Source organism: Triplophysa rosa, linkage group LG4 (assembly GCF_024868665.1).
Source record: "Triplophysa rosa linkage group LG4, Trosa_1v2, whole genome shotgun sequence".
In the NCBI taxonomy this organism is placed as follows: domain Eukaryota; kingdom Metazoa; phylum Chordata; class Actinopteri; order Cypriniformes; family Nemacheilidae; genus Triplophysa; species Triplophysa rosa.
In genome coordinates, this window is record NC_079893.1 from 10790778 (window position 1) to 10809192 (window position 18415).

Consider the following 18415-nt stretch of genomic DNA (forward strand, 5'->3'; position numbering starts at 1 on the left):
GCCTTGCGACCCCTACTTTGGAAACCCCTGCTTTAAAGAACCTTTGACTAAATAGTTCTTTGTGGAACCCAAAATGGTTCTTCTGTGGAATCGCAGTGAAGAACCTTTTAAGCACCTTTATTTTTTAGAGTGAATGACGCATCTTACCAGTCGTGTGCCCCTGTCTGCCATGTGACTGCTGTGTGAGCTCTATCGTCCCATCGATCTGGAACATTTTCAAGTCCTCCTCATCCAAAGCAATATCCCCCCAAAATACAGCTGGAAAGAAACCAGAGAAGAACATTATTAGAGGACAAACAGACACTCTTTGGCAGCATCACGGGGAGATGGCCAACACTGGCCGCACACCTCTACCCTGAGACTCAGATCAGCGTGTCCTAAACCACTGACTGATGCTAATTTAGGATTTGTAACTTATAAGATCTGATCTGATCTTCCCAGTGTCTGTATCTTTCCCGTTCCAACATTCGTGACATGACATCATGCATCCCTAAATAAGCCTGTCGCCCACAGGGTATAAGGACGACCATGAATATTGGGATATGATATTGGGAGCTCTGCCATGTATGTGTGCAAGATTAGTTTCCTCAACCTTGACATAAAACAATAAACAATAAGGATTATGCTTAACCCTATCTTGATTGTTCCATATTGCACTCCGCCCTTGTGCATGTGCATCCATCCCTCTTCCATCAGTTCCTTGTACAATATTCAGTCTGAATCTGTGATTGTAGCACAATCAGAGTCTGGGTCCCCTGTGGATCACACCCTTTATAGAGAACTAATATTAGCACTGATCTAACCCCACTCCACGCATCTGTGGGAATCTCTGCTACCGGATGACACAAAAAAGTCTAGAAAAAATCATCTAATAATTGTGAGCTCTACTTTAAACGCAGGGAATCTTTTCAGAAAACATAACTTGTCTGCTCGGCATCAATTGATATAAACAGATTTACAAATATGCCAATATAAATATTTTAAAGTACTTTTGCCTGAAGCTGTCATACAGACTTAAAGGGACAGTTCACTCAAAAATAAAAAGTATTATTTTATTTTTTTATCCAAAAAGATATTTGGAAGAATGCTTGTAAGCAAACAGTTCTTGCCACCATTGAATACTATAGTAAGAAACATTACAATGGTAGTCAAAAGTGCCCCTGAACTGTTTGCTGTCCTACATTCTTCAAGATATCTTCTTTTGTGTTCAACAGAACAAAGAAACTTATAGATTTGGAACAACTTGAGGGTGAGTAAATGAAGACAGAATTGACATTTTCTTTAAATACAATGAACCTCAGTTAGTTAATATAAATACATAAATCATTTATACATGAACAAGAGAGGAAACTATAATGGATATGCAAAGATAATGTTTGTACTGTGGTGGTAGATGTTTTACTCTAGAGTACTGGAAACGGAGTGCTTTTTGTTTTGCCAGAATTGATAGTAAAATACAAAAACAGTTTCAAAGTCAATGCAACCTAAATAAGGGATCTTATTGATTGCATTGTCTTGATAGTTGATCATTCTTTTACCATTTAATATTTCCCATTTGATCTTATCTAATCTTATAAATATCACAGAAACTGGAGTTATCTAAATCCAAGTGTTATCACGAAAAGCCACAGAAATGATAACCCCATTTAACCGTCACCTCGGAAGTACATCAATCCAGACCCCACACGGCGATGCATTTTTCAAAGCCTGCTGAATAATTCTGCTCTTTAAAGTTTAAATGAGGATACTCTGCAGTTAACTGTCCCAACGGTAATACAAGACGATTTGAAATAACAGCTTGAACAAGGAATGTAAATGACTCTCAGGCCGCACTGGTCTGTCATTGTGTTGAATTTGTGCATTGATTCAGGAAGTCTGCCACAGCAATCGCATATTCCCCTCACATCAGTGGGCCACTGACTGCACATCTTAATTTATCACCAGTCAATATCTTCAGCCTGGATGATCAATAAACACAGAACAGAGGCTGTACTTAAGAATTGATTATGAACTAAGAAGGGAATGAAGCTGGTTACAACGAATATGTGACCATTACAGTCACACCAGTCTAGAGATTGTGAGCTGGCAGTTTATGCAACTTTTGGTGTTTAAATCAAATTAATAGTTTCATAACTTTGTAACATCAAATGGCACGTTCAATAAAACATGACTGCTGTCATGGAACAAAGAGTTTCAGACTGTGGCATCTGCATGGTTTTGGCAAATATGAAATGTTAATCTCAGTTGCAAGGACACAGATGCACAGCGGGAGGTGTGTTTTAATCTGGGTGCGGTGATAACCATCTGCATGGTTGTGTATTAAAATGAGAGATTACGTTTGAGGAAATACTGCAGTTCCAGATGAGGTTCTCCCTGACAGGTTCAAGTCATCTCCATTGCCTCCTTTCATGATTTAAGTGTTGCCATTAACAAATGAACAAATTAATCTAATTTGAATAACCCAACGTGTTAATAGAAACTAATTTTTACAAAACAAATCTCACCTAATGTTACTTTGTAGTCATAAATGTGCATAATTCACAATGATGGCAATCCCAGAACATGTGACAAGCCCTATTTTGTACTATTTTGCCTATTATTTGCATGTGCTATGTATGTTTTTATGCATATTAGAATAAAAGCTTAAATGTGAGTTATACTGGCTGTCACGATAAACCGACGATAAATTTTAAAACAGCTTTTGAGTGAAGTATGGGAAAATGCTCCTGCATCCGAAAGCCAGAGGGCGCTCTCGTGCGGAAACTCCAAATACGCACTGCAGAAGAAGACCATAACACCTTCTAGAATCTAGGAAATGCCTATGGACATCTTTTTATCACTGTTACTCAAGCCTCATCAGGTATTTTTATGATAATAAAGTATATTTACAATGATCATGTTTGACGGGTGTTGCTTTTTCAAAATGCACATTATAAGCGACTCAAACTCGCACTGCTTTTAGATAGAGCAGCATTTCCTACTGATCCCAGAGACGTGCTTCACGGACAAGCTACGCATTAAAAAAAATATCGACACATTGCATATCGCAGCCTACAGAGCCCGTCTGGTCACCCCTCGGAGAAAAAAAACAAGAGCCGCAAATCCGTGGCCACAGTTTTGTAAACCGTCCCCTCAGTTTTTGAAATCTGTACCCACGAATTCATAATCTGTGCCCACGCTTTCGCAATCCGTGCGCACGGTTTTGCAAACTGTAGTTTACTCGCGGAATTGAAGCCTCTGTCTGTCAACAGAACAAGCTCCTTCCTACAGGAACATTAACCAATATTGTATACTGTTTTATATATAAATTGTCCTAATGTGTTTACACACGAGCGCGTGGCGCATATAAAGCATGCGTTCATTGCCGCGTTTCACTGGCATAAAGTTGGTTTGACATTAAACTTTCGTGAATTTAGGGACCATCTCTAAAGTACACATTAAAATATCCTTTTCCAACTTCAAAAGCATTTAAAGGGAATGATTTATAGCCACAAAACTAACTGTACAGTGTTCATGTGTGTGTCAGCTATTATGCACAACTTTTAGATTATTGAGTATTAAAATAAACCATCAAATCATATGTACATATTCCTATAGGTATTGCTATTGAGCTTTAAATAATGGTATATTTGTGTATGAGACCATTATACACTAGGAATGTTTGCATGTGATTTGACGGTTTATTTTAATATAGTACATATCAATAATCTAAAAGGTGTGCATTCTATCTCACACACACATGAACACTTTACAGTTAGTCAGGGAAGTCATTCCCTTTAAATGCTATTGAGCTTTAAAATGTGTATATTTATGTATGAGCCCATACAGCAGTGAAACACATAAGAATATTTGCATTTGATTTAACTGTTTATTATAATAAATATAAATAATCTAAAAGGTGTGCATTATATCTGACACACACATGAACACTGTACAGTTAGTCTTGTGGGTATAAGTCATTCCCTTTAAATGCCATTGAAGTTGGAAAAAGGTATTTTAATGTGTACTTTAGAGATGGTCCCTAAATTCACGAAAGTTTAACGTCAAACCAACTTTATGCCAGTGAAACGCGGCAATGAACGCATGCTTTATATGCGCCACGCACTCGTGTGTAAACACATTAGGACAATTTATATATAAAACAGTATACAATATTGGTTAATGTTCCTGTAGGAAGGAGCTTGTTCAGTTGACAGACAGAGGCTTCAATTCCGCGAGTAAACTACAGTTTGCAAAACCGTGCGCACGGATTGCGAAAGCGTGGGCACAGATTATGAATTCGTGGGTACAGATTTCAAAAACTGAGGGGACGGTTTACAAAACCGAGAGCACGGATTGTAAACTCGTGGGTACAGTTTATTAATCCGAGAGCACGGTTTTGTAAACTGAGGGAACGAATTACAAAACTGTGGCCACGGATTTGCGGGTCTTGTTTTTTTTTCTCCGAGGGGTGACCAGACGGGCTCCGTACAGCCAGCTCGATTACAATTGAGTGGTATCGCGATAAATTATTGTGCAGCCCTAAACTGTATATGTGGCATGTGGAAGTGATGTCTGCTACTCTGCTTGTGTAGGACAGAGGGCATCGCACTAGATTTTGGAACACAGTTAAAGACTGAACAGTATGCTTAAATGGAGACCCGCTTCTGATCACTTATTCTATCTTCTGAATTATTTTAGTTTCATTAACAGACTGTTTTCATGTACACAAGAGACAACAGATTTTGTAGAGAATCTTGGCCATTATGAACACATGCTTTGAAAAACACACACACGCTACACGCTTAGCAACTTTGACCATATGTTGACGCTTCATTACCGTGATGTCAGATTAATACCAAGAATCCCTCATTAAACCATAAAACCTCATAAAATCAGCTCATAAAACTCACAAAAACACACAGCTGAGTCTGATGAATGACTATGGGTCCTGAGGGATGAGTGGGGTGTTTCGGTTTGTCAGTGACATCTGAGCCGCATGTCAGAGAGACATGACGCAAAGCATTCTGGGTGTCAGCCCAGCAAGCATTCCTGCGAGCTTGATCACAGGAAGATCCAGGACCGGCACATGCAACACACATCTAAACAAAATTCCAATAACTGCTTGATGTCACATTTGTATCCTGATGATGTCAATAACTGACATCTTGTGTCATTCTGATTTGTTTTTCAGGCAGCATACATCATCTAAGTGGCCAAGCCAATGACATTTACTGTGTTTTTCCATGCATGCCAACTGACAAAGTGAACAGACAATCAGGGCTCAACTATAACGATGAACCTGAGGCTAGCAAGAGAGAGTTCAGGGCTTATTTACAGAACAGTCGTTTGCCTTATTGGGCCAGTACTTACAATTATGTATAATTTTTGATCAGTTTGTTGTTCATGTATGCATGTGTTAACCTGAGAGAGAGAGAGCGAGAGAGAGAGAGAGCGCTTTAACTACAGCAACATCACTGTCATCACACTCTGTGAATGCTCAAATGTGTGTTTTGGAGGACTTCAACCATTGTCGTTGCATCAAAGCACCTTTCACACGTCAGGATGTGTAAAGCTATAATTGTTTAATTAGTTAAATGCATTCTGTAGGAAGCGTGCGGATCGCTGACTCATGTTTTCCTGCTCCAAAACAAACAGCCCGTGGTGCTGACGATGGAATTTTGGGGAATTTTCGGAAGCTGGCTGTCAGACCTGAGTGTTCCTGGAAAACCTTTGTATTAAACATAACTGTACTGACATCTCTTCATCTCATGAACCGATGATTTCTTGAAAACTTTAAAATCTTGCACAAATGTGTTTAGACGTGCAGGCTGATGTTAAACTAACTGCTTTGCATTCAAGTAAAATAAAATTATTTTCAGACTCAATACAGTACATTTCTCCACACACTCCACCTAAACATATCTACATAGTAGAGTATGGGCAAGCAAAAAATACAACTACGGTAGAAATGAAAGTTTTTTCTTTTACTCACCGTCTCTGTTTTGCTGTGTGCACCGTTTTATGACAAAACCATCTTTTGTAAGGGCTATGAATGAGATTGTGTGTGTATGTAAGAGAAAGAGAAAGAGAAAGAGAGAGAGATTCTTCTCAAGCTAAGTGGCAGGATGCAGGCTACCAGGAAGAGATAAGTGCCTGAATGAAGTGGGCTCCCACACTCGTCACACACACACGCAGTGAGGGAAATCAGTGTACAAAGAGATGGAAATGTGTTTAGTGCACTCTAATGGCATGAGATAAGCACACGGCCAAATATTCACATTCTGTTTCCCCAAAAACAACACCAGCAAGATGACCAACCACAAAGAGCATTTTCTGACGTCCATACACACATGCAGGTTCATAAGTAAACAGATGACCATTATATTATACACAAACAAATGTATGTTCCCCTCTGAAGGTACACACGTGCTTATGGTATATATGTATATCAAGTTTGTTTACATGGGCAGTTGTAATATATATATANCTGTCTCGCAGCGCCGCTCATGCCACTAGCTCACACAGCAAACAGATCGCTACTGTCTTTAAAAAATATATATATATATATATATATATTATTATTATTATTAGCCAAAGCAGGTTTTTGCTTTGTTGAGCTATAAGCTAAATCTCTCTCTCTCTAAGTATCCATGACCCATGGGTAATCGAATATTTACACAGGACAGCTCACCTCGTATCAGAGCAGGTGCATGATGCATAGACCCACGTCATTTGTCTCTCTTAGGATAAGCACCAAGCCGAGTCTAATTTACAGTTAAATTAGCAATATCCACTCGCATTGTGCAAAAATGGACTAGTATGATTCCAGATTCTGTGTATAAATTACATTAAAAAAAACTTTTAACGTGCATCCAAATGCATATAAGTAATTCCAACTGTCTTGTGCCAGAAATCTTTAACAGATGTTAAACCACAGCACTGTAAAGCTTTTGACAGTAGCAGAACACACCCACACACTGACTGTGCTAATAAATTTCCTAAGTTTAAAAATTAAGTATTTGTACGCATTTGCCAAAGAGTATTGTCATTTTGTAATATAACTGCCGTTTTTGTAAAATTCCCAGCCGTTGGAGATCAGCTGTCAGCCTAACATTAGACCCTCACGCAAGTTAATTTGAGCAGCTCTTGAAGCGCTACTGAGTGTGTGTGTGTGTGTGTGTGTGTGTGTGTGTGTGTACATGAACATATCTAACCTCCATCATGGGGACCAAGGAAAGTAAAACCTATTGCTATCAGTGAAATTGTTTCATATAATATAAAATTATTATTTTTTGAAACTGTCAAAAATGCAAAAAGGTTTCTATGAGGGTTAGGTTTAGTGGTAGACGATAGAAAATACCATTAAGTCGATATAAAATCTGTGTAAATCTATTAAAGCAATAAGCCCCAAGAAGCAGTGGGTTACAGTACATTTTATAACAGCTAAGGGCATTGTTTAAAACCCGTAGCTGTTATAAAATGCACTGTAACCCACTGCTTTGCGAGGCTTATTGCTTTTATAAAATGGTTATTCCATATGCTTAGCATTAAGGTTTCATAAAATAAAGTAAATAAAATGATATTTAGGCTATGTGGTGCAGTCAGCCGTTATATATTGGGGTATTTTATAACGGCTTAGAACTCCGCTCAGCCAATCAGAATCAAGGACCAGAACTGACCGTTTTATCAGAATCAGAAGAGCTTTATTGCCAAGTGTGCTTGCACACACAAGAAATTTTCTTTGGTGTTGGAAGCTTCTAGTATTTATAAACTAAAATATACAACAATGGCAAGTCCCCATGAAGATACCAAAAGATTCCAATGTGCATGTTTGTGTGCGTGTGTTTGTGTGTGCGTGTGTGTATGCGTGCGTGTGTGTGTGATTGACAGAAAGAGAGAAAAGGGCACAAGCTCTCCTTTCTGTGCATTTGGCCCTTGAGCTAAGCACTCCCTCAGGTTTGTTTATGTTTCTCTTGCCTAAACAAGGAGGCGTGGGCTGAATTTGCACAATCAGAAAAGATTGGTTATTCTGTGGCAACAGCGTCGTTAAGTGTACAATGTCTTAAGATAACAGAAACAGATAACATCACCTAATGACTGCATAGTGCCCTATTGAAACCAATAGAGCGCCCGGTTTCTGTAAACAAAAGCAGAGGTCCTAAACAATGCATTCACCTCATTAATGAACCTAATAGCCTTCTGTTATGTCAACCAAAACAAACCATTAATAGGAACTCATGAAAGTGGTGCACACTGAACAGACAGAAGTAAATGTGTGTCTGTTTCAGGTTTAGCAACTCTTGTGGGAAGAAATTTCACAAGATGACCAAAACAGATTTTCCAAAACATGGTTCCATATAACAAACAATATTTCACAAAATTAGCTGTAAGGAGAGGCTGCAATCATATGAACCGCTGCGTTTTACAGTATGTGAAGGTGTATGGAAGCCCAATCCTGCCAAAATTAAAAATAAATAAATAAATAAATAAATCCATTAAGAAATGTAAAAAAGCGAAAATAAATACATAAAATCATTTTCTAAAAATAACAAAAATTAATGAAAAAATTGATATTTAAACGTAGATTATTTATTTATTTAAACATTTATTCTTTTTTGTACATTTTTGTATTTCTTTTATGCATTTATGCTAATATGTATTTCCACATTTATTTATTTTCACATTTATTTATTTCTACATTTATTTATTTCTACATTTCTGTGTCCATATGGTAATGAGGGGGCGTGTCTTGCTTCAGACATGGCAGTCGAGCACAGAGTGCTGCTGTAAGCCACAGGTAAACTTTAAGGCCATAGTAACATCTTTTGCTTTGACAAAATGACATGCAAGAGATGAGTGTGACCACATGAAACAATAATATAGTATATTACAGCATTTACTATACACTCACCTAAAGGATTATTAGGAACACCTGTTCAATTTCTCATTAATGCAATTATCTAATCAACCAATCACATGGCAGTTGCTTCAATGCATTTAGGGGTGTGGTCCTGGTCAAGACAATCTCCTGAACTCCAAATTGAATGTCAGAATGGGAAAGAAAGGTGATTTAAGCAATTTTGAGCGTGGCATGGTTGTTGGTGCCAGACGGGCCGGTCTGAGTATTTCACAATCTGCTCAGTTACTGGGATTTTCACGCACAACCATTTCTAGGGTTTACAAAGAATGGTGTGAAAAGGGAAAAACATCCAGTATGCGGCAGTCCTGTGGGCGAAAATGCCTTGTTGATGCTAGAGGTCAGAGGAGAATGGGCCGACTGATTCAAGCTGATAGAAGAGCAACTTTGACTGAAATAACCACTCGTTACAACCGAGGTATGCAGCAAAGCATTTGTGAAGCCACAACACGCACAACCTTGAGGCAGATGGGCTACAACAGCAGAAGACCCCACCGGGTACCACTCATCTCCACTACAAATAGGAAAAAGAGGCTACAATTTGCACGAGCTCACCAAAATTGGACAGTTGAAGACTGGAAAAATGTTGCCTGGTCTGATGAGTCTCGATTTCTGTTGAGACATTCAAATGGTAGAGTCAGAATTTGGCGTAAACAGAATGAGAACATGGATCCATCATGCCTTGTTACCACTGTGCAGGCTGGTGGTGGTGGTGTAATGGTGTGGGGGATGTTTTCTTGGCACACTTTAGGCCCCTTAGTGCCAATTGGGCATCGTTTAAATGCCACGGCCTACCTGAGCATTGTTTCTGACCATGTCCATCCCTTTATGACCACCATGTACCCATCCTCTAATGGCTACTTCCAGCAGGATAATGCACCATGTCACAAAGCTCGAATCATTTCAAATTGGTTTCTTGAACATGACAATGAGTTCACTGTACTAGAATGGCCCCCACAGTCACCAGATCTCAACCCGATAGAACATCTTTGGGATGTGGTGGAACGGGAGCTTCGTGCCCTGGATGTGCATCCCACAAATCTCCATCAACTGCAAGATGCTATCCTATCAATATGGGCCAACATTTCTAAAGAATGCTTTCAGCACCTTGTTGAATCAATGCCACTTAGAATTAAGGCAGTTCTGAAGGCGAAAGGGGGTCAAACACCGTATTAGTATGGTGTTCCTAATAATCCTTTAGGTGAGTGTAGTAAACTGCAGCATACTATATTATAGTAATATATACTGTAGTGCACTATAGTACTATAGTAGGATTTAAAAGCCCTTAAGGAAATCAACCATGATTTTATCATTTTGTAAGTGTAGAAAGAAACCATGTTTTTTGGCAAATTTGTATGACCACAGTTCCACTACAAATACCATGGTTAACTCTGGTTACACTGTAGCAACACCATGGTTAAATTGTGATCACAATGGCTTAACTGTAGTGGCCATTTTATTTGTTTTAATTGAAAGTTTAATTTCATAAGGGAACACTGTAGTATCTGGGAATTTTACTTTACTTTAGTAAATACTATTGTATACACTATAGCAGGGCTAGTCAAGCACCTGTTCATCATTTTAAATGAATCCTGAATGATTAGCTTGGCCAGGTTTGTTTGATTAGAGTTGGAAATAAACTCTGCAGGATGCTGGCCCATCCAGGAACAGTTGAGAGAGAGACGGGAAATTACGGGATGAGAGAAAGGGGAACAGAGAGGGCCCAAAGTGCCTCTGAACAACGTGCTGGCATACAGTTCACTGGACTATCAGCACCAACAACAACATCATACTTTAAGTGATTTAATATAATGTCTGTTGTTTGTTGCAATTGTGCCTCAAAAAGAATAAACAGGCAATTGTGTAAAAATGTAAGTTAATAAATCAGGATTCATTTAAAATTACAGTATGAACAGGTGCTTGACTAGCCCTGCTATAGCTTATACCATTGTATTTACTAAAGTAAAGTGTAGTAAAATTCCCAGATACTAGTGTTCCCTTATGAAAATAAACTTTTAATTAAAACAAATAAAATGGCCACTATAGTTAAGCCATTGTAACCACAATTTAAGAGGGGTGTGACGAGACACTTATCTCACGAGACGAGACACGAGACTGGGTTCACGAGAACGAGATGAGATTTTTAGACTTTTTTTAAAGAAATCATCAATGATGAAATTGTCTTTTATTCACCTTAACACAAAATGCAAAAAATGTAGGCATTATAAAATCAGCTTGTACTTTATGAAACACATTAAACTTCTATTTTAATTAATTATATCATGCAGTAATAAACAATATGTTAACACAGCAAAATGTTTGGTCACAAACTCAAATGACAGGCAGTAATTGCACAAAATGTATGCTTTTAGTAAACAGGCGTAGCTTTTAGTAAAGAGCTGTGGTTGTTTTCTCTATATGCTTTTGCATAGTGCCCGTGTTAGCAGAGGTGGTGCTCATTTCACACTGTCAATCCTCCTTCCTCCACTGACTGAACATAGCCTTCAGAGAAACAGTTAAAATTACATAAACACATCATGTTTCATGCTTACATTACATATATGTAAGAGACAGATGATCTGTTTTTTAAGAGGTTTGCCTGTGAGGTATTTAAATAACATAATATGAACTTGCAGTTGCTATACTGTACTTGTGGTACAGTCAGCTCAGCTGCTGTTCAGCCTCGCGCTCCCAAAGCACTCCTTGCAGTGCGAACCGCAAACACTAGCGCTTTTATGCGCGAGGCGCTGCAGATGCAGGAGATGTGGACCGGTTGAAACCCGTCCGTCTAATGAAAACAGCTCACACCACAACAAAATGTGCACTCACACAAATGCTCCCAAATATATTTTGAGGTCACACAGGTTAAATTTAGGGAGCATATGCAACTAAAATGGTCGCAATTTCGAGCCCATCACTCCATCATGCCAATTGCGTAAGGAAATTGTGTTCTTGAGACTTATTGGATCTCGTCACACCCCTACAATTTAACCATGGTGTTGCTTCAGTATAACCAGAGTTAACCACGGTTTTTGTAGTGGAACTGTGGTCAAACAAATCTGCCAAAAAACATGGTTTCTACACTTACACTATGATAAAATCATGGTTGATTTCCTTAAGGGCTTTTAAATCCTACTATAGTAAATACTATAGTACACTACAGTATATATTACTGCAATATATAGTATGCTGCAGTTTACTTTGCTGTAATATACTATATTATTGTTTCATTTGGTCACACTCATCTCTTGCATGTCTTTTTGTCAAAGCACAAGATACTATGGTCTTAGAGTTTACCTGTGGCCTACAGCACCACTCTGTGCTCGACTGCCATGTCTGAAGCAAGACACGCCCCCTCATTACCATATAGACACAAAAATGTAGAAATAAATAAATGTGGAAATAAATAAATGTGAAAATTTCGAAATACATATATATTAGCATAAATGCATAAAAGAAATACAAAAATGTACAAAAAAATTAATTCATGTTTAAATAAATAAATAATATACGTTTAAATATATTTTTTTTCATTCTTTTTTGTTATTTTTAGAAAATTAATTTCTGTATTTATTTATGTATTTTCCTTTTTTACATTTCTTCATGGATTTATTTTGTATTTATTTAATTTTGGCAGGATTGGGCTTCCATAAAGGTGATGTTAAATTCGAGGACACACCCGCATCCACCATGTTAATTGAGCAATGAATGAACGATACACTCCCTGTTGTAACATCCACCCGTTGTAAAAAGAAAAGTGACATCTAGTGGATAGTAGTAGCAATAACATTCACGTTAATGATTATGAATGAAAAAAATCTATTCATGGCTTTTGAGGATCGATATCGAATTGACTGCATTTAAAAAAACGATTAATCGATTTTTTTTGCCCAGCCAGCAAGTTTCACAAGGTGGCAAAACAACGATAAATGGCTCTCCTAACCCCGCCCCTAAACCTAACGTCAAAGGGGAAAAGTCAAAACATACCAATGAGATCATAGGAAATAGGAATTCACACGAATGAGACACCTTGTAAAATAGGTATGAATTCCCATCAGATTGTGTTGATATATATTTCTTTATACATATGAAAGATACCGCGTTTTAAAATACATTAGATTGAAAGTCATGCTTGGTGACTCGAAAAAAGTCTTGCTGACTGACACGAAAAAAGGGGGGAAATTCGTGTCAGTAAATACGAATTAATAGATTACAGTTCGTGACAATGTCACGAATTCCCATGAGACTGTGTTGAACTAGTGATGATATGCTAATGCAAGGCTAAACTACGGACACACTGGTAAAATGCTTCATCAGCTAAGAGAGTGGCAAACGTTAGCATTAGAGAGAAGCGGATCGAAGATGCTCAATGACCTGGACAGTTTTTAAATGGTCAGCATTTCATCTAGTATGATACACAGATCTTTAAGCCTTTAACGCAAAATTTTCCTCTAAAGCGTATGGTGAAGATTACATCTTGTAAAACTTAGACTTAAGTTCAGATAGCAATGTTTAGAGCATTGTCTTAGAATAAGGCCATTGTCAAGAGTAACCTGTAATTTAATGGCAGTTGTGCATGGCTGTTGTTTAATCATATCTAAGATATTATCTAAGAGTAATGCATTCAGTCATCTTGGGTGTACATTGGTATTTATAAGGGAGCAGGGTACATGTTAATATTAATTGCACATGCAATACATAGCATAAGAATAATTTGTTAATCTGACGGATCTGAATGTGAGCAGTCTGTGTAACAGAAGTATTTGTTTTTTATTCATGTATACTTGAAGGTTATGAAGTGTCATCCACCCTCTCCCTGCAGTTCTGCTATCAGCTGGCCTGTCAAATGTCTAGGCTAAATATTTTACAGTTTGGAAAAACAGAGGTCCTCCCTAAAACCGCATAAAAGTCATACTCCTCCTACACAATTAAACCCAGACATGCACACACTGCATGAGCTTGTGTATGTCCCCTAAGAGATGGAAAACAATGACAACACATTCACTGACTAGACAATCAAATTATGTATTTGAATCTGTGTGTGTGTGTGTGTGTGTGTGTGCGTGCGTGCGTGCGTGTGTGTGTGTGCGTGCGTGTGTGTGTGTGCATGCGTGCGTGCGTGCGTGTGTGTGCGTGCGTGTGTCTGTGTATGTGTAACAGAGAGAGGAACAGAGCAATTTTACAGAATGTTACTGCAGACGATGCATTTAAACATCTGCTCTGCTTTAGATGGAGTTTACTTCACACACATCAAAGGTAAGACAGAAAGAGAAAAAAAATTAACTGGTCTAGTGATCCTCTCTATTAAACAGTGTTACGGGATACTTCAGCCAAGAAACAACATTTCCCCATTTTTTACTCAGGCTTGTTTTTCCGGCAAATGACACGTGTCGTAAGTTCCGGTGACGAACGCGGCATTTTTAGTTTCGTTCCAATAGGATACCTTCTCCTCTCTGCTTCTCCTCGGAGCTTTCGTCACCGTCATTTGCCGGAAAAACAAGTTTCTGGTTCACGCGCAGCCGAGGGATAACGGTCGGAAGTTAGGAATTATCAATAATAGCATTGTCAATATGGGTATTTCTCTTAAACAAACGCATCGATTCGCTTCAGAATACCTTTGTTAAGACCACAGAGCCGTGTCGAGCCGTTCTTTGATCGATGGATGCACTTTTTGGAGTTTGAAAAAATTGCCCCCCATTCACTTCCACCGCTTGGAAGAAAAAGCATAAGTGGTATTATAACGCCGACTGCATTATTCTTCAATAAGAAAGTCATATTCCGTTAGGAAGCCTTGAGGGTGAGTAAAACATGGGGAATTTTTTTTTCTTGGCTGAAGTATCCCTTTAACATAAACACACAAACACACATCAGTCTATATGCCACTCCTGAACTGGACTATGTACACAGTCCCCTGAGAGCTTCTGTAATCTTTAGTCAGTTTAGCTATCCATAACCCAGAACAATGCCTATAATGCCTATACCACCTGCACACTACTGTATATACACATAAAAGGTCAATGCAAACATAATTATGCACAACATAAATGTATATAACAGTTTTGCAGAAGAGTAATACAGATAACAATTTGCTTTACAAAGAGACACTGCACTTCTAACACATTTATTTTACTATAGCAGACTTACACAAACTTGTTGATATTACATGCTAAACATTATATGGTCGTTGTATTTTATAAAGTCGTTTATACTAATAAGGACCAGCTAAACTGTCATCTTGAGATTATCATTTATCACTTAAATTGTGAAAAAATATTTTAAAGAACGTTGATCCATGTACACGCGCATCTGAAAAATCCAAATGACACTATCAGAAAAACGGTCTAAATTCTATTTCGGTACGCACTACGTGTTTTTCTTACATAATAATAATAAATACAAATGCTCATTAAAATAACAATAAATCTTGCTTGCCAGATGTCGGATGAATTTGGTGATTGATATAATGATTACACTGAAGAGTTTTGCGACTTTTAGCCGCAGCGCTCTACCTGCACGGACAAACGTGCGCGCGGTGGGGCGGCTGTGAGAGGCGCAGAGCGTGGATTTATGACAGCGATGCGCACGTGTCCCCGCGAGCCGCGGGATCATCCAGGGAGAAACCGAGTTAAAGAGGGCTCAATAATTTTCTGGGAAGGAGGAGTCGTGCAATTACCGATGTTCGGAATAATGGGTGAAACGAGAGGTGTCGTTTACGCTTGCGCACCAGAGCTCGTTTTGTGTGCCCAGAGAGTTCTACCAGCGTAAAGACCACAACTACAGTTTAGTAATATCACCCCACAAAAAAAACTTGTGCATACGTTTATCAACTGTTCAATGTCAGTTTGTCAGATGCTTTCTACCTTGATCACCTCAACACAAAGATATAAATTGGACAAAATGCGTCTTACCAGCTTTGCACGGATCCTTGTAGTCTATTGACTCCGTTTTCTCCTCTTCGTAAAAATCATAGTTGTCATCATAATCTAAGCAGCTGTGCACTGACACATTGCTCCAAAAAGTCAAGCCGGCCAGCAGAAGTGTGATCCAATTCATTTTACTGGTCAGTGTGGAGTGAATGTAGTCCATCTGAAGTTTGAATGAGCGCAGATCAGAATGAAGTGTCTCGTTAGATTCCAGTTGTGGTGGATTTTGTGGACATCATCGTCACCACTGGTCCGGTTCGACAGCCGGGGCAGGACCGTCAGTGTCGCGGCATCTCAGCTGGATACCCAATAATTCATCCTCTACGAAGATACCAGTTCACTTTTCCCTTGCGCGGAGATTCTTTTCCTAAAGGCAGAGCTGCAATGGAAATCGTGCTTTAAATGAAAGAAGCATAGACACTTATGGCAGGGGTGAGGCACCGTGCACATTTAAATTAGGATGTTTAACATATTTAAATGAGCCTGAATAGGGGGCTACACCATCCCCTTAAAGGAGTTCAAACGCCCTTTAGATAGATAGATAGATAGATAGATAGATAGATAGATAGATAGATAGATAGATAGATAGATAGATAGATAGATAGATAGATAGATAGATAGATAGATAGATAGATAGATAGATAGATAGATAGATAGATAGATAGATAGATAGATAGATAGATAGATTTTATATAATTAGATAGATAGATAGATAGTATTTCATTTTATAAAGAAGACCAATGGTCATTGTGATCTCGTTCACTTTAACACAGGAAACAGCTATGTGGTTTATAATGACAACTTATTCTTCCTAAACGAGCCGGTAGCTGTAAAAATCACACGTTCACTAAAATTTGAGCAATAATCCGGGAAAAAAACTGTTTTCGCTGTTGTCTATACAAAACTTCAGGATGTCACGCAGGTTCCATGTAGGTGAGATCCTGTTTTGAAACTGTTATGAACACAATAGCTGCTTTATTACAAGGTGACAGTAAAAGCAGCTGTGGTGTGACATTTAACAAATCTGTTTAACTCCCCTCATAAAGTCTGCCTCGCTCCCTCTTTGTCTCTCACACAGCCTCTCACACACAAATCTGAACTAAGGTAGTTTCCAGTTAATTTAAAACTGCTTTAATTTGGTCAGTGTGGACGGCCGCCTGCTGAAACAGGGAATCCAAGGAAACATTTTGAAGAAAATATAGGAGCAGATTTGTGACCGTTAATATATTTTCAGTACACATCTTTAATATCGTTTACAGAATGTATAAACTTATGGTGCACTTCTGTGTCTCCTAAGTGACTGTCAAAGCACCGTACGGAGCGGTAATCCCGAGGCCAGGTCTCTTTTAACGTACATTTACAGGTTCTTGGCGTGTCTGTGTATGGCAAAGCCGTACGAGGCGGTCACAATTGACAGACCAGAGCGCGAGACCTCTCTATCGCGCGCGGAGCGTCCAAGCGCACGGAGACTCGAACCATTTCGCGCGATACTTCACTAACATAAAAACTAGATGCGCTGTAGAGATAAAACTGAGTTTAACACTGTGGCGTCAAAAATATGAGAGACGGCGCTTACCTCAGAGAATGCCCTCAGGGTCTAGTGTTTTACAGCCTCAAAGCGCAGGCTCATCCTGAGTACTGCCCTCATACTCTCTCTCTCTCTCTCTCCCTCCCTCTCTCTCTCTCTCTCTCTCTCTCTCTCTCCCTCTCTCTCTCTCTCTCGCTCTCGCTCTCTGGATATAATTCTCTCCTACAGTCACTGGAATATAAGTGTGCGCTTGCTGACTGGTACCGTTTATTCCAAACGTGCCCATTTCCAGAGAGATTAGCGCGCTTCTCTCCATACACACACTCAGATTAATCCCCCCTCCCTCCCGGCAAGGTAACTGCGTGTCGACGTCACGCCACCAATCCATCAACCCGCACTTCACAAAAACTCAATGCACGCACACACTGCACGGCCTAAATTGTTAACGGACATTGCAGGGTGGTCAGGGTACAATTATGAATGGCCACATCATGCACGAATGGCTGTTAATGAACCGCGTGTGTATCCAAGTGACAAAACGTCAGAGAGAGATGGTAAACAATGTTTTTAGATTTAAGGGAGTAAGATGTTTTTTATAGGAGAGGGGTCTCAGCAGCTAAATGTATCATATGATGAGCTATTTTGCTTTGAAAGTAATAACAATCAAAGACCGGGATAAAATTATCAATTATAAATTCAAATATTTTTTTTAATATCTCAGATACACTGTGGATTGTGTTTCTAAATATTTCAGAAGACAGTTTACTGTGGTGTAAATGAAACGCAAATAAAAGAAAAAATGTCAGGCAAACTCTGATGAACAGAAACATGCGTATCGTGCAATAGGACAGTGTGTGTGTGATTGTGTAAGTGGGTGTATGTGATCTGAGCATGTGTGAGTATAGGAAGACATAGACATAAGGAACACACTGTACGTGTAAGTGGGGAGTGAGGGACCGTGCCCTTTGACCCTGTGTATGACCCCAGTTCTGGAGTGTTACGGAGTCCTTCTGTGAGTAAACACACACTCAGCCAACGGGAAGAGAGGATTTCCTCTGTTTAAAC

At 38.9% G+C, this 18415-nt stretch overlaps 1 protein-coding gene across 1 annotated transcript in view; it reads right to left on the minus strand.

The window, feature by feature from the left end:
- tll1 (tolloid-like 1) overlaps nucleotides 1-17557 on the minus strand; it is a 50143-nt gene extending 32586 nt beyond the window's left edge. The window contains exons 1-3 of the mRNA XM_057332588.1: nucleotides 17399-17557; nucleotides 15808-16201; nucleotides 148-258 (exon numbers count right to left, since the gene is read on the minus strand). Coding sequence (XP_057188571.1) covers nucleotides 148-258; nucleotides 15808-15985 — 289 coding nt within the window. The 5' untranslated portion in view covers nucleotides 15986-16201; nucleotides 17399-17557. The remainder of the gene's footprint in view (nucleotides 1-147; nucleotides 259-15807; nucleotides 16202-17398) is intronic.
- Nucleotides 17558-18415: the final 858 nt, after the last annotated feature.